Here is a 24,647-nt window from a genome sequence, read left to right on the forward strand (position 1 = left end):
TCTATTCAGTGTGAAACCTCATTCTGAAAATTCCTGGGAGCTAGATTCCTGCAGCTCCTTCAGTGCTTAACCCAACCATCCACAATTGGAGTAGACAAAACCTGTTCCAGTTTTAGCCGCTGTTTTTAAGTTGGCCTCCTGTACTTTCTGGTGCATTTCTGTTGGCTCTTTCATACTCTTGTCAGGTCTATCAGATGTTCCATTGCTTCTCTCTGCTGTCTCCCACACAATCACCAATGCTATTCAGACCTTCTGAATATTGATGATTTGTCTTCACTGACTTGTGGTTTGGGTTTCATGAGGCATTTCTTGAGAACTACTTCTGTTATAAATCTTGTCTGTGGAATTTTGGTTTTGCTGTCTAGTTGCTCTGCCTCTTTTAATATAGGAATTTGGGAAGACCTAAAACTGTACTGCCACCATATTTTCAGACCAGCCCATCTGCTGACTTCTTAATTTTACATATTTTCAATACATTTTTTGCTTGAAAGTGTTCATTCGACATTTAATTCTTCTGTAAATATTCTAATTTTCTTGAGATGTATTTAGTCTTTTCATGGGTTTTCACTTCTATTTTTAATACAGTAATAATAGCTACTTTAAAGTTCATATCTGGTAACTCCAATATTTGGATCATTATGAACCTTTTTATTATCTGTTTTTGCTCTTGGTTTTGCTCATTTAGTCTTGCCTCTTATTATGACAGGTAATTTTAAAAATTGTGTTCTACATTATTATATATGAAAAATTATAGAAGCCCTAGATGATGTTATCTTCCACCAGAAATGTTCCATCCTTTGCTTTGTTAAGCGTGTTGAGTGAGGATGATCATCTTCATCCAACCAGGGACTTAACTGATTTAAAGACTGAATTACAGTTTTGTTAAGGCTCAGTCTGTATCTATATTTTCTGTTTACCTAGCATTTTCTCTGCTTGGCTGCAAGCAGGGCAGGGTTTTTGTTTTGTTTTATTGTCAGCTTGTTTTATAATTTATTGCTAACACCTACCCAAAGACCTAGCATTGAATGAATGCTTATATTATTTGTAATAGAACTCATCACCTCAGTCACTCTACACTTTTAGGGTCCTAATATAATTTAGAAGATAAAGACTGGCAGAAGAAGTTCACTGGTATAATCTTAGAAAATGTTATTTCCTACAAGGTGCTTATCATACCATGAGAGACTAGCAATATCTCTGCCCCATCCTAATTCATAGTGGAACACAGTTGTCAAGATTTTATAAATGGCACCACCATACCAAACATTACAATATCTTCATGTATTTTCCCAGTTGGTTTACTATAAAAGAATCTATCACCATTAAAATATAAAAACATAAAAGAAAAAAGAGGAAGGAAAAGCCCTGCTATTTATCTTATTCTTTGATATTATGTGGCATAATTTCTAGACTTTATAGTGACAATGCATTTTATCTAAATTTTGCTCCAGATATAGCAGAGATATTTTGGTGTAATTATCTGGGATCATTGCTTTTAGGAGAGAGGCCTTTGAAACAACAACAATTTGTTGAATGAATAAATAAATGAACAAATGCATCATAAAAAGTAAATGCACAATTTACAATTATTGGAGAAATATTAACCACCATTCAGGTTAACCTTTGTAATAATCTAGAATCCCAAGTTAGAAACCACTGGGCTGAACAAGTAACTTTCTTTTAGTGCATCTGTTCTAGCTTCATCCAAGCACAATTACAGTATTTCATGGACTGCTATAATTTGGAAAAAATGTAAAGGCCATCTCACTAACTGTCTAAATTGAGTTTTAAAATTCATTCTTGCAGCTGCTGGGATTTAAATGTGTCTCCTCTAAAATTCAGATTTTTCCAGTGTGATAGCATTAAGGGGTAGGACCTATAAGAGGTGATTAGGCCAACTAAGGCGCCTCCGCCATTAGTTGTCAATGGGATTAGGTGCCCTTATAAAGGGGCTTTTGCCCTTCCACCATCTGCCAGGTGAGGACACAGCATTCCTCCCTTCCAGCGGACACAGCTAAAAGGTCCACACTAGACATGAGATGTGGTGTCTTAATCTTGGACTTCCCAGCCTCCAGAACTGAGAGATAAATTTATGTTCTTTATAATTTACCTAGTCTCAGGTACTCTGTTATAGCAGAACAAATTGACTAAGACAGTAGCATCCTTAACAGATCATGTTCTAGATTTTGTGTCAGACAAATGCCTCTACCTGCCTTTCTCTTCTATCTTCTTCACATTTTTCGTGTTGCCCAGCCAGCCTTGAAGGAAAAGCTGATCTACGGTCTCTCTCCAGAATAAATATAAGGGCAACCAAGGTAGATATGATAGTTGTATGCATATCAGAGTCCTGTCTTTGCTGCTGCCTCTGCCAGGTACTTTAACAGCTTGTTGTACCTCTACTATCCCAGGTACCCTATTTGCCTGCTATTTGCTGATTAGTTTCATCTGACCATTTGACGATGACCTTCCCTCTGCTCCCATTTCTAGCATTCTTTTTATATATTTATGTAGATTTTATATATGTCAACCAGCTTGGATGTTTTTGTGCTTTTATGTAGCCTTTGATTCATTGCTGCCCAAAGCTTTATGCTTTTGGTATAACACACTTACCTAGTTCTAGAAGCCTACTTAACCCACTCGGTCAAGGGCTGCTTTTAACCAATGTGTCAGGGAGTTTGCTACCTCTTAAAAGAATTCATTCTAATGTTGGACTTTTTTTTTTTTTTTTTTTTTTTTTTTTGATGGAATTTCACTCTCTTTGCCCAGGCTGGAGTACAGTGGCACAGTCTCAGCTCTCTGCAACCTCCACCTCCCAGGTTCGAGTGATTCTCCTGCCTCAGCCTCCCGAGTAGCTGGGATTACAGGTGTGCACCACCACACCTGGCTAATTTTTGTACTTTTAGTAGAGATGGGGTTTTGCCATGTTGGCCAGGCTGGTCTCGAACTCTTGATCTCAGAAGATCTGTCCGTCCAGCCTCCCTAAGTGCTAGGATTATAGGCGTGAGCCACCGCACCCAGCAGACAATTCTAATTGTTCTTTGTTTTCTGTTGTTAAAGTCTGTCTCCAGGTCACTTCTACTTACTTGACCTTGTTTGGATATAGGGAACACATAAAGTACTTCATCTATGTGACAGCTCCTCAAATGTTTGAAGCCTACAGTCACTTACACCTTTAGTTTTTGCTCTCCAGTCTAAATTGCCTCCTTTGGTTGTTACTAGATAGTCCATCACCTCATTTACCCTCCTTTAGCTTCTTAGCACTGTAGTCAGCAGGTACTGAAGAGGCCAGGACCAAGGGCAGAGGCTTGTGTCACTCCATTAGAAACCCAAAGCAACTGAGCAACACAGTTATTCAACCAGTGCTGGATCTGCTTAACAAGACAGGATTCTCTAGCTTAGGAACTTTAATTTTCAGAAGTTCATTTACAATTTAGTTGTTTTAAACCGAAAATGATTTTTCCTTGGTGTTTTCTTTCCTGTTTAATGGCCAAATTTACCAACTTATTACCTATTGCCTAAATCTCTCAGGTGAAATCAAGAGCAGGTTTCCCCTTCTATGGGTTGGCTCTTACATAAAGAACAGACTTACCAGCCATAAACAAGTTTTATTGCTGTTTGTCTGCCTCCCTGAAGCCCAGTAAGGAAGAAGCAAAGATAAAATAAAAGGAAAAAATAAAGAGGCAGAGATTTGGGCACCGTACAGATGGCTTTCAATCCTTGAGGAGCATTGGGTCTGCCACACCAGGTTAGGGGTGAGACAACATTAGGTGTAATAGCAATGGCACAGACTGAAGAGCGTATCATATTACACCAGGCTTATCCAGAGAGTGGGCTCAGTGTGCTCCTATTTCGGTTGATGCATTCATGGCTTTTATCAGGAGTGGCTAGGCATTGATGAATCAGGCTGCATATGCTAAGTAACTCACCAACCCTCGTAAATTGCATTACTGAAAACCAATGATATTGAGCACATGCATATTCAAATGTGCATAAATTCAAAACAGTGGATTTTATATATACATATATATATATATATTTTTTTTTTTTTTTTTGAGACAGAGTCTCGCTCTGTCACCCAGGCTAAAGTACAATTGTGCGATCTCGGCTCACTGCAACCTCCGCCTCCCGGGTTCTAGCGATTCTCCTGCCTCAGCCTCCCAAGTAGCTGGGATTGCAGGCACCCACCACCATGTCCGGCTAATTTTTGTATTTTTAGTAGAGACAGGGTTTTGCCATGTTGGCCAGGCTGGTCTCGAACTCCTGACCTCAGGTGATCCACCTGCCTCAGCCTCCCAAAGTGCTGAGATTACACAAGTGTCAGCCACCACACTCAGCCTATTCCCTTACTTTCTTAATAAACTTGCTTTTCCAAAAAAAAAAAAAAAAAAAAAAAAAAGGTGGTCAGGTGCAGTGGCTCACACTTGTAATCCCAGCACTTTCGGAGGCCAAGGCGGGTGGATCACGATGTCAGGAGATCAAGACCATCCTGACCAACATGGTGAAACAGCATCTCTACTAAAAATATAAACATTAGCTGGGTGTGGTGGCATGCGCCTGTAGTCCCAGCTACTTGGGAGGCTGAGGCAGGAGAATCACTTGAACCCGGGAGGTGGAGGTTGCAGTGAGCCGAGATCGCACCACTGCACACTGCATTCCAGCCTGGTGGCAGAGTGAGACTCGTCTCAAAAAAAAAAAAAAAAAAAAAAAAAAGATGGACTGAAACAGATGAATCGTCTTCCATATGATCTAAAGCCTACGGACTTCAGAAATTTAAGGACAATCTGGTATCCAAATGGAGACAATCTCATGTACAAAAACAGGTGCTTTTCTTATAGGAATTGCTTAGAGGGCCCAGTCTCCTGAAGATAATTTCCCAGAGGATCACCAGTGTATCCATTTATAAACAATGTTTTAACAAGTAATTCTCATTTAACTCTGGCCCACGGTTCTATACACCATTTGTCATAGTGTTTCTATAGGAAATTATTTTTGGTTTTATAACTTGAAAGTCCAACTTCCACTCCAGCACACAATAGTGAGATAGATGACAATAGTTAATAGCAAGATGATTAAAATGCTATAATATAAATATGTTTGATGAAATTAAGGGTCCTAATCAATTTAAGGAAAAAGAATCAAATTATTGTTTTTTGTTTTTCTATATCTCTTGATTTTCCTTCAATTGAAATGTTACTTTTATAAGGAAAAGTTACTTATAATTTCAAAAGAAACCGAATCAAATTAACATCGTGCACTTATTTTTCTTTAAAAGGCAGTAAAATATGACCTGGGAAGTTCATTTATGAACAAAATGGAAGGTCCAAGGGAAATATACCAATTAGACCTCAACATTGTGGGTTTGCAGTTCAGCCATCATCATCTCTTCAATCAAGAACAAGTATTATGTGCTAGGCTTCTCCAACTTTATGAATGTTTTCAGGACAGGCAGCAACAGAATGTATCTCAGCTGCTTTATGAGAAGGTGAGAATGGCTTTCATTATAAAGCTAAACATTTAATATTGAAAGAGAAAAAATTCCTTGTACAGAGCAAATTATCAGAACGTTTTCTAAATATTTAAGTAGAACAATGGTTCAATTTCAGTTTCTCTGAAAAGAAACTGTGGGAATTGACTGGGGAGAAAGCTTTAAATATATCCAATGGGATATTTATTTACCACAAATGATTTACTAATCAATGGTATTCTTGGTCCTATAACTCAAGAAGAGTATTTGAAATGATTATTACTGAAAAGAGCCATGTGACTGTTTTAAGTCTTGTAATAAAGTATTTTAATTAAAATATTAGAAATCTTGAATCTCATAAGAAACCTGAAGAGTCTTGGTCTGAAGCTGATTAATCCAAGTAGTCATCTCCTGACATCATGAGGGGTATATGAAGTCTGAAGAGAAATAGAAGGAGTTCCCACTGATTACTTTTACAAACTTGTGCCTCATTTAAACTCTCTGCTAGGTTTCTGATATATGAGCATTTTGTTGACTAGTGTTCTCTTGGGAAAGGTATTTTGATAGTATGTCTCATTCAACTAATGAATACATTTGAAATCAAATACCCATAAGATATTTAATGAAACGTTCAATCCCGATGGAGCCACAAAGCCATTTCAATAAACTGGACATGAACTAATTATGAACCTTCATAAATATCTGTTATGAACCTTCATAAATACCTGCTTTTTTATTTTTCTTTTTGAGACGGAGTCTTGCTCTGTCGCCCAGGCTAGAGTGCGGTGGTGCGATCTTGGCTCACTGCAACCTCTGCCTCCCGAGTTCAAGCGATTCTCTTGCCCCAGCCTCCCGAGTAGCTGGGACTACAGGTGCCCACCACATGCGTGGCTAATTTTTGTGTTTTTAGTAGAGACGGGATTTTGCCATGTTGGCCAGGCTGTTCTCGAACTTCTGACCTCAGGTGATCTGCCTGCCTCGGCCTCCCAAATTGCTGAGATTACAGGTATGAGCCACCACACTCGGCCAATATCTGCTTTTTAAAATACAAGTTTAAAACCCACAGGACTTAATGTTTTTTTTTTTTTTTTTTGAGATAAGGTCTCATTCAGGCTGCAATGCAGTAGCTCAATCATGGCTCACTGCAGCCTCAACCTCCCAGGCTCAAGCTATCCTCCCACTTCAGCCTCCTGAGTAGCTGGAACTACAGGTGTGCACCGCCACACCTAGCTAAAGTTTTTTTCTCTTTCATAGAGACAGGCTTTTGCCATGTTGCCCAGGCTGCTCTTGAACTCCTGGGCTCAAGTGATTTACCTGCCTCGGCCTCCTTAAATGTTGGGATTACAGGTCTGAGCCACCATGCCCAGCCAGGAGTTAATCTATTTGATTTGATGGAGCAACTGTGTGAAAGAACTTAATAGATGAACACCATGCATTAGCAATATCAGAATATTTCCTAAAATCAATATTGGATATTCTAACTTTTAGTAAAATATGGCCATTTTTTAAATGAATGAAGGAAACAACTCAGATTAAAATGCTGGTCATTTAAAAAGTGATTTGATCTACAGATTTCTGCTTTACAGAATTTTTTCCAACAATATTATAGAATCTTTAAAGTCTGATCTAGCAATATCAATTGTAGTTTATTAGAGTACCATCTATAAAAGTATATATGGACTCTAGGTTTATTTTTCATGTATATGCATGGCTCTGTGCATAAAATAAAAACTTTTGGGGTTATTATTTGCAATATGTTTCAGTATTATTATTGTATTAGGAGCCAAATGTAATTTCTTAGCAGATTTTTACTTGTTTTCAATTTATTCTCTTATGTGAATATAAATATTTTCTCTACCTCCCAGGAAATTGTAAAAAGAGAAATGTGGTGGGAAGTGTGCATAATCTTCTCTTCTGAGGTGGAGAAGAGCAGTGGGGAAGAGAAGAAAAGGCCAGGTGGTGCAGAGCATGTCCATCAGCCTCCCACCAAAAGATTAATTTCTTAAACATGGATAATTTAGACCCTGGATGTGAAATGTACGGCTTTGCCTGCTCCCAGTGTTTTCAAACCAATTCAGAGTAGTGGAAGAGCCATTGGCATCCAAGGAATTCTTAAACTGAAATATGCTCCTTTATATGAGTATGAATTCCACTTAAAGAACAAAGAGGGATGTTGCTGATAGTATGAGAGAGTAGAAAGGATGCTCAGCTATGCAGATTTCTGCTCTTTTTCCCTCTAGCTTTAAAAAATTGTACAAATAATACAGGAATACATTCACACTGGAAAAGATTAATTGTAGAAGTGTCAAGATGTGAAAGCCCTACTTCATTCCACACCTCATGGTTTGGACATCCTTTAGCTCTTTAAGTACATCCTTAAAGTTCTCTTCTCCCTGTATTTCTATATGTATGTATGCCATGATTGTTTTTAACATAAATTGGATCTTACCATATGTATTATTTGGCAACTTGATTTTTTTTAGATATAGCATCTTGTTATGTTGCCCAGGCTGGACTCAAACTCCTGGGCTCAAGCAATCCTCCCACCTCAGCCTCCCAAGTAGGTGAGACTACAGGTGTGCACCACCATGCCCAGCTGGTTTTCTGAAATTAATACTCTATCTTGGAACTTTATATGTATCACTATTTTATATATATATATATATATGTATGTCCATAGTATAAGTTTATTTCAACATATTTAACATATTTAATCACTCCCATTCAATGGCACTTAGGTCATTTCTTTATGATTAATAATGAAGCAGTGAATATCCTTGTACCTATATATTTGAGCACATCTGTGAAAACTTCTATAGGATAGACCCATATAAGTGAAGTTGCCTGGTCAAAGTTAAGGGTATATGCAGTTTAAACTTTGTTAGAAAGTGATAAAATGCCTTTTCCAAATGTTTTTTCAATTTGAATTTCCACTAGCAAGGCAGGACAGAGTCCACTTCCCAGAGACTTCACCAATATTCAGTATTATTTTCTAGCTTCATCTTTAATTAATTCACGAGTTAAAAAATAATATATAGGCCAGGCACGGTGGCTCACACATGTAATCCCAGCACTTTGGGAGGCTGAAGTAGGTGGATCACGAGGTCAGGAGATCGAGACCATCCTGGCTAACATGGTGAAACCCCGTCTCTACTAAAAATACAAAAAATTAGCCTGGTGTGGTGGCGGGCTCCTGTAGTCCCAGCTACTCGGGAGGTTGAGACAGGAGAATGGCGTGAACCCGGGAGATGGAGCTTGCAGTGAGCCGAGATGGCGCCACTGCACTCCAGCCTGGGTGACAGAGTGAGATGCCTTCTCAAAAAAATAAAAAATAAAAAAAAGTAATAATTATACATATCTATTTTTTTTCTAGATGTAAGTCCATAAAAGAAGTATATCTTTTAAATATGTCTTATATATTTTTGTCCTATTCCGTTACTTGATTTAAACTTTATTATATATTTCAGCAAACATTTTAAATTAAAAAAAATTCTTTTTTGAGAAAGGTCTCACTCTGTCACCCAGAGTGCAATTATAACTCACTTCCGCCTCTAATTCCTGGGCTCAAGTGATGCTGTCACTCAGCCTCCCGAGTAGCTGGGACTACAGGTACATGCCACAACAACCAGGTCATTTAAAAAAATTTTTTTAGAAACGAGGTCTTTCTGTGTTGCCAGGCTGGCCTTGAAATCTTGGCCTCAAGCAATCCTCCTACCTCAGCTTCCTGAGTTTTTGGAATTACAGGCATGAGCCACTGAACTTGGCAAACATTTTACATTTTTACGAGGTCAAATCTGTTAATCTTTTCCCTTGTGAATTTTAGATTTTTTTTGTTTGCTTCCTAAGCTTCCTAAGACCTTCTCTAGCCCAAGTTTATCAATTAGCATATTTTTGGTTGCAATTCAAGGAAAACTTCATCTCAGTTACTTCAGACAATAAGGAAAGGCATTACCTCATATTGTCCAAGTTAGGGCAGCTCTAGGTTTGGTTAATTTGGTGTCTCGACAATATTATCAACAACCCTAGCCTTTTCTGTCCTTCTCTTCATCTTCATCAAGTCTACTTGGGGTTAGCCCCACTCATGGAAGCTAACCAAGTGGTTGCTGCAGTTCAAGGCATGCTGGTCAGACAGATAATATGCAGCGTAGTGTCTCACGTTGAGAGCCTTCTCCAATCCCTCTCCTGTCCTGCAGCAGATTTCCCCTAATACCTCATTGACTAGAATTATTTCACATGATCATGCCTAAACCATTCATTGGCAAGAATGAAATTGCTGCAAATAGCTGCACTAATCAGTTTACCTGAAAAACACATGGAAAATGGTTGAGCAATTGAACAAAATTAGTGTTCTGCCAACCAAGAAAAATGATCCTTTAAGGGCAATGAATAGTGTCTGACAGACCAAAATTATAAAGACTTCCTTTTATATATCCTTGTGGTGTATGAATTTGTATTTATATGTGTTTGTATATGTGTATACACATGGCTGTGTGAGTATATGTGTGTGTGTGTGTCAAAGGGCATATGTGTATATAATTTCCAGCCTTTTCTATCTAGAGTTTATATCTGTGTCTCAGGTGAGACTGGGCTCCAACTCCACTCTTTCTCCCAAAAGATCAGCCTAATATCCAAATACCATCATTTATTTCCCTATTGATTTAAAATACTAACTTTATCCTATACCAGCTGCACATATTTATTAACATATAGGTTTGCTTGAGGACTAGTACGGTCTAGTTCCATACTGTTTCATTACCATATTTAATTATTAAATTATATGTGATAGCACAAGTACCTCCTCATTGTTGTTCTTTTCTAGAATGTTTTTGGATACCCCATAGATTTTATCTTCCATATGAACCTTAGAATTAGCTTGTCACCTTCTATTTTTAAAACCCTGTTACCATCTTTATTGTGATTGTGTTGTACTGTTACATTAATTTTGAAAGAAATTTGATCCTCATAAAAATTGGGTTTCCTCTTCGAGGAATATAGTTTGTTTTCCTATGTTTAGGTCTTCTCGTATGTCTTCCAGTAAAAGTTTATATCAATTGACTCTAGTCTTGAAGTTCCCACAAATTACCCTCAGCTGTGACAGACTTCTCCTTTATGTGTTTTAGGGCCTAGTCTCCTCCTATTCTATTGCTCTATGGATGTTACTCTATTTTATACCTTCTGCAGTATATCTTGTTCTCTTGATTTTATTCTTCTTGTTTTCCTACATTATGCACTTATCTGTAAAGATAGTTATCAATATATTTATATAGATATGGATGTGATGATGGCAATGGATGTGGAGAAAGACAGATAATATGTTTTTTCTGTAACTATGGGATTTTAGGTGAAAGATAAGATTGGTACCTGTGCTCAATATTCCTTCTTGATCTAATGGCATTTCTTTATATCAATTGATGAATTGATTGTCTAGTAATGTTCAAGATACTAGATGTTATTAGATACTAAATTGATGTTTATTGCCTACATAGATATTGAGGCTCTTCTCAGTTCCTCCCCAAGGTGCTTATATAAAATATATTGTGGAAGATAAGCCAATAATACACACAAAGTTATACATTTGTTCTGCTGCTGCACACACCTTGACCTATAGGTGAGCTGGAGTAATGGTAACAGGCAGACAAAATATACCAAAGAGCTCTTTTTTTTTGTTATAGCTGAAAGCACTGACAGATGCTACCAAATTGTCAAATGAAAATTCAGAAATAAACCAGCTGACCAGAAAATCTTTACAAGATTATTATTGGCAAATAAGGTAGGTTTTGAGCCATTCATGTTCATCAAGCATTCATTAGGTAACTTCTTTAGACAAAGTACTGCACTTGCTATGGAAGATAAAGAAAAGTATACAGTCCCTACTTTTTAGGCGATTACAGAAATGGTTTCAATCTTTTTTAAGACCCATGTTTGTGTAAAAATATTTCATAGGGGTGCCATATGAAAGTAATTCTAGTTTTAGCATCCATTGATTTTTTTTGAAAAAGTTGAAGAACTATGAGTTCATGAGTACTTTGAAATTGACTTGGATTATATTGATCTGAAGTGTTAGTGTATATTTGATAATTGGTGCACATTTACACATGTGCCAGATATGTTATTATTTCAGTCTAAAGACAATATTCCACAAGTAGTGGATTTAAGGACCCCTGTGAAAAGCATGGTCTACAAGTTGGGAGCCATTGGCATATAGACTGGAAAGCGAAGTTATGAAAGTATGAAATAACTGAAAAAGTAATTCCAAGACAAAACATATTCATGTGTCACAGAATCTCTAAGAGCAGGAAAATTCACTGGAAAGTATTCATAATCAGAAGACAGCCTTCATTCAGATTTCTGACATGAATTTATACAACTTATTTAGCCTAAAATCTATCTCAGATTTAGAATTTAACTTAAAATAGTCCCAGATTGGCATTGGCACCAAACAACTGGTGAAGCAAATACATACATTTTCTGAAAGACCACAGTTTTAATCCTAGCTCAGAGATTATTCAAAGATATAACACTTCAAGGAACATGAGCTTACAGTTTACAACCTCTTCTATCACACACGCACAAAGACAGCATGAATAAGAGCCAGAAGAAATAATAGAAGGCTCATACAAAGCAAAAGCTTAAGAAAATAGAATGGTCAAATATAGAAAATAATAGAACTTTAAAAAATATGATTTAAAAATAAAAGACAAGCTTGAAAATACGATCTACAAACAAGAGAGAGTAAATTACTGAGTACTTCTTGAGCTATTTTTATGTAAGAATAACCAAAGAGAATTTATAGAATTGAAAAACATAAAGTGAAAATTTAAAAAATTCAATGGAAGGAGTTTCTAGGAAGATGGAAGAAGAAGCAGCACTAGGAATTCATCTCCCCACCTAGACAGCAGTTGTACTAGCGGAGAACCTGTCTGATGTAACTACAGTTGTCCCTCAGTATCTGCAAGGGATTGGTTCCAGAACCTCCTACAGACACCAAAATTCATGGATGTTCAAGTCCCTTGTATAAAACGACATAGTATTTGCATATAACCTATGCACATCCTCTCATATACTTTACATCATTTCTAGATTACTTATAATACCCACTACAATGTAAATGCTATGTACATAGTTGTTCTACTGTATTTGTTTATTCACATTATTTTTTACTCTTGTATTGTTATTTTTATTGGCTTTTTAAAAAATGTTTTAAATCTGAGATTGGTTCATCTGTAGATGCAGAACTCATGGATATGAAAAGCCTATATTTTGGAACTCTGGAGTGTATTGAAAGCTTGCAGCATCCAGAGGAAGCCTTGGATGGTAAATTGGGGTTAATTTTGGTCAATGTCAGCTCTTAGCACAGTAGCAGCTATCTCCCCACCCCTGCCCCTCAGCCCCATGGCAGGCAGCTGTGCACATGTTCCTGGAGTAACCCACACACATTTTTCAGGAGCCCAAGGTAAGCAAAAAGGACCTTATCCTACAAATATTGGGAACATGTGCTCTGATCACTGCTTACTTCTAATCACAGAGGTGCAATGAGAGGGGGACCATTATTGTTGTACTTTTCCCCATTGTTGTAAGCCCCTCTATCTCTGGATAAAGTGACTTCCAGGGGATTTAAAAAGCTGGTGCCCCTTCCACTCCCCTTCATTGTTTCCTTTTCCTCTTTTGGGATCCAGATATTAAAGACTATGACATTTAAAAGCAACTGCATATACAGGGAAAATTAGAAAGTGACCACACATGCACAGGGAAAGGCATCGACTCAGAAAAGACCTGAGAGGACCTTATGTTTATACTTTAGCCTGATCCTGGGCCCAGAGACAGCTGACAATGATTTTTTTGTTTGTTTGTTTGTTTGTTTTGGAGACAGAGTCTTGCTCTGTTACCCAGGCAAGAGTGCACTGGCATGATCTTGGCTCACTGCGACCTCTGCTTCCCAGGTTCAAGTGATTTTCCTGCCTCAGCCTTCCAAGTAGCTGGGACTACAGGTGCATGCCACCACGCCTGGCTAATTTTTGTATTTTCAGTAGAGATGGGGGTTCACCATGTTGGCCAGGCTGGTCTCGAACTCCTGACATTGGGTGATCCGCCTGCCTCGGCCTCCCAAAGCCCTGGGATTACAGGTTTGAGCCACCACACCAGGCCATGATTTTTAAAAAAAATAACAATAACAAAAAACAGCAAGCCCTGGGAAAGGAGGACAATGTGATTTCTAGAGTTACCACATTATTAGATTCAAATATCCAGTTTTCAACAACAGAAAAACACAAAGGTGTATAAAGAAACAGGAAAGTATGGCCAACTCAAAGGAAAAGAATAAATCAACAGAAACTGTGCCAAAAAAAAAAAAAAACCTACCAGATAAAGACCTACTCGATGGCAGATCTACCAGATAAAGACTTTAAAACAACTGTCTTAAAGATGTGCAAAGAACTAAAGAGAGATGTCAAGAAAGTCAAAACTGTATGCTAAACCATGCATAAACAAAATAGGCCGGATGTGGTGGCTCCAAGCCTGTCATCCCAGCACTTTGAGAGGCTGAGGTGGGCAGATTGCTTGAGGCCAGGAGTTCAAGACCAGCCTAGCTAACATGGTGAAACCACATCTGTACTAAAAATACAAAAATTAGCCAGGTGTCGTGGTATGCACCTGTAGTCCCAGCTACTCTGGAGGCTGAGGCAGGAGAATTTCTTGAACTTGGGAGGCAGAGCTTGCAGTGAGCTGAGATTGTGCCACTGCACTCCAGCCTGGGCAACAGAGTGAGACTCTGTCTCAGTAAATAAATAAATAAATAAATAAATAATCAAACCACATATAAACAAAATGGAAGTAACAATAAAGAGACAGAAAACTGAAAAAGAGAATGAAGCTGAAAAGTATAATTGAAATGAAAAAGTCACTAGAAAGATTCAAAGGCAGATTACAGCAGGCAGAAGAAAGAATTAGTGATCTTGAAGATAGGACAATGTAAATCATTGAATCTGAGCAACAGAAAGAAAAAAAAAATGAAGAAACACAAACAGAGCCTAAGAGACTTGTGGAACACCATTAAGTGGACCAACATATTCACTGGAGGAGATTCAAAAGGAGAAAATAGAGAGAAAGAAAAGAAATGAAGATAAAGGGTAAGAGAAATGAAATAACAAAGAGATAAACAGAAATTAATAATAAAACTATAATAGAGAAAATCAATACACTCAAATATTGGATAAAAATTGATAAACTCTGGGAAAGCTGATCAAGTGGAAAAAGTGAAACAGCACAAATATACAATGTCAGGAAAAGAAAGGGAACATTACTGTGGATGCTATATATTTTAAATAACTTTATGCTAAAGAATGTAAACATTTATATGGAAAAGACAAATCTACACAGAATACAGCTAATCAAACATATTCAAGAAGTGAAAGACGAAGAAAAAAAAAACCTTAAGTAATTCAATAATTGTTAAAGAAATCAATTTGAAACCTTTCTGCAAAGAAAACTCAAGGCTCAGATGACTAGAGTACTTTCTAGAACATTTAAAGCAGTGGGTCTCAAAGTATGGTCCCCAGACCAGAATCATCACCTTCACCTGGGAATTTGTTAGAAATGCACATCATCCAGTCTACCACAGACCACTGAATTGGAAACTCTACAGGTAGGGCCTGGCAATCTGTGTTTAGCCAGCCCTCTAGGTGATTCTGATACACGAAAAAGTTTCACATCCTCTTATTTAAAGATAACTACTCTTCTTCACAAACTCTTTCAAATGAAAGAAAAAGAGGCTACATTTTCAGCTCATTTAATGAAGTTATCATATCCTTGAAATTAAAACCTGGCAACTGTATAAAAATACTGCAACTGAATTTCATTCATGAACATAGATACTAAAATACTAAACAAAATTTTATCAAATAATACATTATAACCAAATTTGGATTATTCCAAATTGGAATAATCCAAGGAATGCAAGGATGGTTTAACATTAGAAATTAATTAGTGTAACTTAACATACTAATAAAATATGTTAATTAGTGTAATTTAACATACTAATATAATGTGTTTGCAAAGTTATGAAACATAGAAGAAACTTTTTTAAAACAGTATGTTACTTCAATATTCTAAAAATATGATTATTAGCCTATCAGGCAAAGTACCTTTAAATTTGAAGCAGTGTTCTTTTTTTTTTTTTTTTTTTTTTTGAGGCGGAGTCTCGCTCTGTCGCCCAGGCTGGAGTGCAGTGGCCGGATCTCAGCTCACTGCAAGCTCCGCCTCCCGGGTTCACGCCATTCTCCTGCCTCAAGACTCCCGAGTAGCTGGGACTACAGGCGCCCACCACCTCACCCGGCTAGATTTTTGTATTTTTTAGTAGAGACGGGGTTTCACCGGGTTAGCCAGGATGGTCTTGATCTCCTGACCTCGTGATCCGCCCGTCTCGGCCTCCCAAAGTGCTGGGATTACAGGCTTGAGCCACCGCGCCCGGCCTGAAGCAGTGTTCTAATTGTTAACCTGAAAAAAGTGTAATAAATACATTATACAATTTCCAGAAAATCTGGAAACACATGGAGAGTAGTGTATTTATTTTATTATTTTCTGATTAATAATTTGATCCATTGCTTTCAGTTTAGAGGTACTTCATTCAAATAGGTGTCAAGAAGTTGAAGAAAAATTGAGCATATGAAGACTCAGAACACTTAAGCAGTTTTCTTAAGTAAGTTGGAGAACCGCAGTTAACACTGGGTTTGTCGGTTCCAAGTATCTTGCTATCCTTTCTACTGTATCACACTTCTTATGGCACTTACTCAAAATGACCACACTCCTTTAAGTATTCTTGTTTCACACTTCAGCTACGTGAGTGGACTGGGAGGTAATGGAAACTTACAAAAAAATGTTGGTAACTGGAGGCTTACAAAAAATGTTGGTAACATTTACAATAAACACCTGTTATCCTGAAGTACTCTGAACCTTGATATCACATGGGGAAACAGACATTGAATGACTTATTACAAGTGTGATGAATATTTAAAAGGAAAAGCATGAAGGGATATAAGAAAATTTAATTTTGTTGTGGGGGTTTTCAAGCAAGGCTGTATTGAGGAAGTGATATAAACTGAGTTATGAAATATATATTTTCTTTTTTTTGAGACAAGGTCTCCATCTGTTGCCTGGCCTGGAGTGCAGTGGCATAATCACGGCTCACTGCAGTCTCAACCTTCTAGGCTCAAGTGGTCCTCCCACCTCAGTCTCCTGAGTAGCTGGGACTACAAGTGTGCACCATCATGCCCGGCTAATTTTCATAACTTTTGTAGAGACAGGGTTTCACCATGTTGCCCAGGCTGGTCTTGAACTTCTGGGCTCAAGTGATCCACCCCACCTTGGCCTCTAAAATGCTGAGATTATAGGCATGCACCACCATGCTTGGCCTTGAAATGCATATTTTCTATCTTCATGCATTTTAACTAAATAAGAATCCCTCCCCAGCACTTTCTTAGTGTGACTCAAACTCTATGGTACTATGCTACCACCATCCTTTCCCATCAAGACCTCTTGAGATTTTGGCATCCTTAATCTAAGCCAATACCTCACCAGTGGCTTTGGAACCATCCAACTTAGGTGACAAAATAAAAGTTGTGGGAGCATGCATTGGAAGGGACATGCACCAGCTGATTTGCATCTTCTTTTTTGTAAATAATGAAGTGCCAACCAGAAATTAACTAAATCCTGAATAGACAGCAAGCACAATTATCAAAACATAGGGGCTTTCCACTCCCTTTCTTTTATTGCTCATTTCTTCCACTATTGCTCTTCTCTCTTTGGTACTTCAGAATCTTGTAGAGTTCTGGCAGGGCTCATTGGCTCACGCTTATAACCCCAGTGCTTTAGGAGGCCAAAGGCAGATCACTTGAGGTCAGAAGTTTGAGACCAGCCTGCTCAACATGGTAAAACCCCATCTCTACTAAAATATAAAAATTAGCCAGGCATGGTGGCACATGCCTGTAGTCCCAGCTACTTGGGAGGCTGAGGCAGGAGAATTGCTTGAACCCAGGAGACGGAGGTTGCAGTGAGCTGAGATCGCACCAGCCTGGGCAACAGAGTGAGACTCTGTCTCAAAAAAGAAAAAAAATATCGTAGAGTTCTAGCTAGGCTATTTGTTTTCTCAGGAGCATTTGCATTTTAGCAGGGCACTTCTGAATAGTGAGAAGCCATTAAGTCATAAAGGAACGAATTTCTAATGGAATTGCAGTGGGTAACAAAATATAGTAACATGGGGTTCAGGTGTGTATAAAATGAAAAAAATAAGGTGAGGAGGGAGTTCAGAAGAGTTATTGCAATACATTCTTCCATGCCACTTTTGAAGGCTTTTAGTTCTAATCCACTGACAAATTTTTGCTCTGCCATTTTTGTTGTAGTAATACAAAACAGATGTATGACTTAGAAAGGGGAAAGGACCTCTCCCTACTACGCAGTATATTACGAACTTGGAAACAGATTAAATCTCTTCGACAGCGACAAGGGTTTACAAGCACCCCAATAAAGTTACAGGTTCAGAAGTAAGTGGCAGCTCTATTTGCTCTTATTGGTCTCCTGAGGAACTGCTCATGAATAAGTAGGAATTCACAGTGACTAGGAAGACATCCAGAAGCTAGGAAACTATTCCACGTAGTCAACAAAGAATTTGTATCTTAAATATATAAACATATATATATGCACATATATATCGAATATATAAAGTGGAATTCTTACAACTTAAGAAAACCCAATTAAACATGGGGAAAGAATTTGAACAGACACTTCACTCAAGAATGTATATGGATGGGAAATGAACACATGAAAAGATGCTCAACATTGTCATGTCATTCTCTATTGTCATGTCAATAGAGAAATGCAAATTAAAACCACAATTAAACAGTGCTACACACCTATTACGATGGCTAAAATCCAAAACTAAAGGAAAGACAAGACAAGACATTAACAAATGCTGGAAAGGATGCTGAGCAATGGAAACTGATTCATTGCTGATGGGAATGCAAAAAGGTACAGCCACTTTGGAAACAGTTTGGCACATTCTTATAAAGATGAATGTGGAGCCAGCAATCATATTTTAGGTGAAACACATTTTAGATAATTTGATAAAATCATAAAACCATGTCTGATGGAGGAAATAATTTCAATTCAAACCCAAACACTTAAGCTGCTTGTGAACTCACAGGGAAATAACTAATTTTCTCCCCACAATCCATTGTCCTGAGTCTTTTGGTTTTCAAAAGAATAAAAAGTTAGTACAATTTCAGGCAAATAAGAAAAATGTTTATTTTGTTGATTTTTTTTTCCTGCTGCAGTGTTTTGTTGTTGTTGTTGTTGTTTTTTAAACAAAAGTGCTTTGGACGGTTTCTAAACCTAAATCCAGCATTGAACTTTATCTTAGACTCCTAAATTAATATAAATGTAATGACTTGCTTCCAATCCTTTAAACCAACCTGACACACCCATGCATCATGAATCCTTGAGCAACAAAGAGGAGACACGGATGTCATAGGGTTACCCAAAACAATGTCTTTGGACCCATATTGCCTGCTCAACACTAACTCTTGTTGCCACTATTCTGAACTCCAGTCCTACCTGAGGCCCTTCGCATTTGTTCTTCCTGACATTCAACTTTTCCAGCTGACGTTGGCTTGAATTCATCTCTCCAGACTGCCTCTCAGCTAAATACCACACAGTCATTCACCAGGTTGGCCCCAGCTGGGCTAGCCCCGGCAACCCTAAATTGGGGCATTTAGTTTAAGCAGTTAAAAGTATCATTCTGATCAATAAGAGAAGCTATCTGTTTGAAGATGTTTCTCGGAACTGTTTCCTGGCCAACTTTACCACTGTTGACCTCACAACACACCTGGTCCTTGTGAGCCCTAACTGAATAAACTTGTAGCTAGGCTTCCTGGAGAGATAGTACTCATGATAAGAAGGCGTCATACCTAGACACTGAGCTCAGGTTATCATTTCATCATGTATTTGGTTTGGGGCATGTTGAAGTTGATGTGCCTTTGAGATATCTCTAAATAAAGCAATTGAGTGGGCAGCTAGGTCCATGGTCTGTGGCATAGTAAATAATCATAATTGAAGATATGAGTGTGTATGAAACTGCCTAGGGAGAAGGCAGAGAATAAGATGAGGAGAGACCCCAAGCACTGAATCTTGAGAAATTGGTTTGAATAGCTTGGTAGAGGAGGAGAAACTAGAGGAAGGACAGAGAAGCTCCCGTTATAGAGTATTTTGCCCCAGAAGCAAGGAAGCGGGGTATTTTAAGTAGGAGGAAGTGGTTAGCAGTTATTATCAGTTAAGTTCACTACTAAAAATGTTCATTGGATTTCCTGACATGGAGATTATTGATAATCTCAGCTAGAGCAAGTTTTAGAAAGTTACAGGGGCAGAAATGAGGTAGCAGAAAGTTGAAGAAATAGCCCTGTCTTCTCGTGCAGGTGGCAAACTCTCCTTGTTAAATGTTAGCAACACCACATTCAGCTTAGAGAGACTGGATGTGTCAGTCGCTATAGGTGATAGATTGTATTGTCTTCTGCCCCTGAACCCAAACCACAGCACTGGCAAATAACACAGAGAACCCAGATTTCTTATATTGTCTTCACTCATGTTCTCTGTTTGGCACTGGCTACCTGGAGAAGATTCAGATAACTGCCAAAGAAACTTTTAAAATGAGAAAGAAAATGCAAGCTATGCAAGCGAGAAATGCAACAACATTTGATAAAATAGCATCAGGACCTTCATCATTTCCCAGAGTCATTTGGCTCAGCATAGAAAGGAGGAAGCTATAGACGCTGCCTCAATAGTTTCCCTCAGAAGAAAATCTGGGTATAACACCCATTGTCTAAGTTACTCATAACATTTATTCCCTAAATTATTATAGATTGAAATCACTTAGGAAGTTCTAAAACGACTGTTCTTACTTAATTAGTATGGGGTATGGTCTGGATATCATGAGTTTTAAAATGCTTCCCTGGTGATTTTAATGTGTAACAAAGGTTAAAAGCCATTGGTAGTAAAGAACAGCAAGTTAATTGATGTCATATTAATTGCCCTGAAACCAAAGAAAATAATAACATTTATTAAGTGTTTGTTTTACTCCAAGTCCTGGGTTGAGCACTTTACTTAAATTAGTGCATTTAATCCTCACAACAACCTAATTTTCAGATGAGAAAAGTGAGGCATAGAGTTCTTAAGTAACTTGCCCAGATTCTGTAGTGCCATTAATGAGGCTGGGTTTTCAGCCCAGGATGCTACCATATAGATAATATCTGCACTTAGTCACCTGTATTCTATTTCAGAAGGCAAAAAGCATATAATAGCTTTTAAACAGCTCTATTGAGATATAATTCACATACCATATGGTTCACCCATTCAAAGTCTCCAGTTCAATTGTTTTTAATAAATTCCCAGAATTGTGCAACCATCACTGCAATGTAATCTTAGGATGTTTTAGTCACCCCCCAAAGAAACCATCTTCCCATTAGCAGTCACTCCTCATGTGTGCAGACATAGGCTTTTATTTCTTTTGGGTATATCAGTGGAATTGCTGGGTCATTTGGTAACTCTGTAGTTAACAGTTTTGAGGAACTGCCAGGCTGTTTTCCAAAACAGCTGCACCATTTTACATTCCCAACAGAGCATATAATATTTTACCAAAGGATTTCGTTCTTAAATGATTAAAATGGAAAACAAACTTATACTGAAAACAATAAACTTTTACACTACCAGAAAAACTTGACTCCTAGATCAATAATTTTCTGACACTGTTCAGATAACTGAGATTTTATTGAACTACTAATAAAAGAGGAATAATAGTACTTACTTCATAGGGTTGTGATAATTAAATCAGTCCATACGTGTAAAGTACTTACACTATTGCCTGGCACATACTTAGTAAGTACTCTATAAGGATTAGCTAGCTAGTAGTAGTAGTAGCAGCAGCAGTGGCAGTAGTGCTAATGCCATGAACTGTTTACTGTTTATGCACAAACACCAACTATGACTTACCATTTAATATCACCATGATCACCTGCCCTTATACCTGCTCAGGTTCTCACAGCTTCAAAAATATGAGAGAAAGAAAAATGAGAGGAAACAGGGTATGTGTCCTTTGATTTTTATCTCCCCATTCCCCTGTTACTTATTCTCACCAGAGGAAAGGTTTCTTGATACCCTTAGAAAGGGCTGTAAACACTAATGGTAAATGTACTGAAAAGGGAGAAATCTCTGAAAGCTGAGAACAAGCTTATAAAGTTTTTAAAAATATTTATCAAATTGGTAATTTCCTTAGAATGTAAAATTACTTGTAAGGGATTGGTTTTGTGTGTATGCGCGCGCGCGCGTGTGTGTGTGTGTGTGTGTTAGCAAAAACTGGAACAACTCTCAAATACCTCCATTATTTCTGCTTTCAGTAATTCTGTTTATTATTAATTAGGATAAAAATGAATAAATGTGATGAACAAGAGCAAATCTCAGAAATGTCTGAAACTGAGAAGAAAAATGAAGGAAAAGAACTTAATGGGAAAAAACAGGAGGTATTTATGTTGCAAAATAACATTAAACTCAACTAGTTATATTTTATTTTTTGATAGAATATGAAATCTTGGTATTTCTAACAGTTATCCAACAAAATGACAAATACATGAAATAAATGAATTTGAAGAATAAATGTCCTACACAAGGGATGTACATGATAAATTATATATTTATTTTTTTATTTCTAGAGCCTCTCATATCTAGCTTCAGATGAAACAGAAATTGAAAGAATAAAGCCAATTACTTTGAGGCCACAACTTTCTTTCACTGCAGAATTAACAAGCTTATCCAAGTGTTCATTGTAAGCACGTTTAAATAATTATTTCTTTATTATATATTGTCTATTAATTGGATTGTTTTTAATAATAAAGTGGGATTTCTTGAGTAAGCACCATATGCCAGGCACTCTAAGTTTTTAAAAACACATTTTCACATTTAATTGTCACCATAGCTCTATTGAGTTCCACATTATCCTCATCTTAAAGCAGGAATGTAGCTTATGGGAAGTTAAATTGCCCAGGTTCACACATCTAATACATGACTGAGGTGGGACTTAAACCAGTTTGGTGTTCTATAGAAACTGTGGTATCTTCACTGCTAGGCTTCATATATTGATAATTTGTGGGGGGGGGGGGGTTTGTTTTGTTTTGTTTTTTGCTATGGTAATAATTTTTGTTCGGGTATAAAAAGATATAAAGGCACTGTAAAAAGTAATACACCATTGCCTTTGCTTGTTAAAGGAACTCTGGCTCTCATAAAAACTATTTCACATCAAGGGGGCCCCCTAAACAATTTTCTTCTTTGACATTACAAACTTCTTTACTTCCCAGTTGTGATTTCTTCCTTGGGCTATAATGTTTTCTCTCTTTGCCTAGAACAGTATGCAAAAACAGACATCGTAGGTAACCCCGTTTCTCCATCTACTAGGCCTATGGATCCATCTCCCTTAAAGAGGATATGGCAACTTAGAGTACTAGGTCTAAGTTTTCAACATCTCTATCCCATGGCGCGCTTGGTACCAGTCCATCTTTGAGTATTGGGAATGTCCATCATTTAGCAGTGTTGGAACATACTGGTACTCAATAAATTTTTATATTTATTAAATGAATGAATGGATGATTAACAACCAAAAGAGCAGCAGACACAAAGTCACAATTATCACCACCCACTTTCTGACCAGAGAAGTGCAGCAGTGGAGAAATCCTTTATTTGTTTTGCACCTCCTTCCAAAAAGGGCCTGAGATATTTTATTATGTAGGACACCCATATAAAAGGACTATCTAAATAAGGGTAAGAATACAGGAGCCATAAAATGAAAGTTGGAGTGAGAGAGAAGAAAGAGGAGGAAGAAGATATTTGTGCTGGAAAACCTAGACTAAAACTTAGTGGAAGTCAAGGCAAAAGGATGTATGGTGTTTTATATCTTTGCAAAGCCATTGCCATCTGAAGATAGCATTGCCATCATCTATTTAGAACATCCAAATGAATAAAAACTCATTCTCCAGAAAAGAATAATATGTTGATATAGAGGATAGAAGTGAAAAGAATACAGAGATTAGAGAAGAATTAAAAAGACTTTACAAGTGAAGAGAAAGGCAAGATTTCCTGAAGATAATTATAACCCTGAATCAACAAATTTTTATAATCAATTCATGAACTCATTGTTAAAACTACTGTTAGAGGGCAACAGAAATGGTAACTTTTACTTAGATATTTCTTGAAAAGTAATTGGGAATATGGTCAAAAGAGGTCAACAGGGAGATAAGAATAGGTAATCTTTTGTCCCCTAACTCTTTGAGAAGGTTACAGAGATGGAGAGATAATAGGGCAGGGACATACTGGGCCCATAGGGTGATTAGACTGGGGAGCAGAAGGGGATTTTATGTTTCAACTTAGGGTTTATCTTCCATCCAGCCTTCTCCCTTCTGAAAAAGAGGATCAAGTCTTAAACATCATTAGGTGAGTTCTCTTGCAGCTAGGAAGATATTCAATAAATGTTGGTTGAGTGAATTAAAGAATGAATGAAAGACTCTAGGAGTTTTATATCAGTCAAGGGATCAACTTAGGCCTCAACAAGTGTTTTCCCCAGGGAAGTAACCTGGCTTGCTCCTTTGATCTTTGGGTTCAGAGATAGGGTGGCTTCCCCACTATCCTGGAGAAAAGGGGTACACAGCCTAAGGTGGTTTACAAAGACCTTTAAGAGGACACAGCAAGCCTGTTGCCTTAGAGCCACATCTTTGAAGTTATTGACAACATGGTTTGTGGAGGGTTGTGTGTTTGTGTATATAGTCTATGTGTGTGTCTTTTTAAAGTTAGAAAATATTTTTAAATTCTTGATTCAACCTCCCCTCGCCATTCCCAAGCCCCTCAGTTTTTTCTTCTCATAAGATGTGGTAGATACGTGCTGTAGTCTCTTTAAATTGTAATTTAGTGAAATAATAGCTGAATGATTTATCGCACCTTGATTGTAGTTTTTCTATTTTTGAATGCATATTTTGAGTACATCTCTTTCATTAAAAACATTTGACTGGGAAGAAGAAATTTTTATCCACATGTAGACAAGTGTTATTTGATGTAAAGATAACATTTGTCCTCTGAAATTATCTTCTGTTTAACATGCTAATAT

The 24,647-nt window shown here is 37.5% G+C and overlaps 1 protein-coding gene across 1 annotated transcript in view; it reads left to right on the plus strand.

Moving 5' to 3' along the window:
* Positions 1-24,647, plus strand: part of CC2D2B (coiled-coil and C2 domain containing 2B) — a 131,604-nt gene that overhangs the window by 40,732 nt on the left and 66,225 nt on the right. Inside the window, 5 exon segments of the mRNA XM_073019213.1 lie at positions 5,273-5,482; positions 11,137-11,234; positions 17,857-17,997; positions 21,921-22,020; positions 22,210-22,322. Coding sequence (XP_072875314.1) covers positions 5,273-5,482; positions 11,137-11,234; positions 17,857-17,997; positions 21,921-22,020; positions 22,210-22,322 — 662 coding nt within the window.

This window comes from Chlorocebus sabaeus, chromosome 9, assembly GCF_047675955.1.
Source record: "Chlorocebus sabaeus isolate Y175 chromosome 9, mChlSab1.0.hap1, whole genome shotgun sequence".
Taxonomy (NCBI): domain Eukaryota; kingdom Metazoa; phylum Chordata; class Mammalia; order Primates; family Cercopithecidae; genus Chlorocebus; species Chlorocebus sabaeus.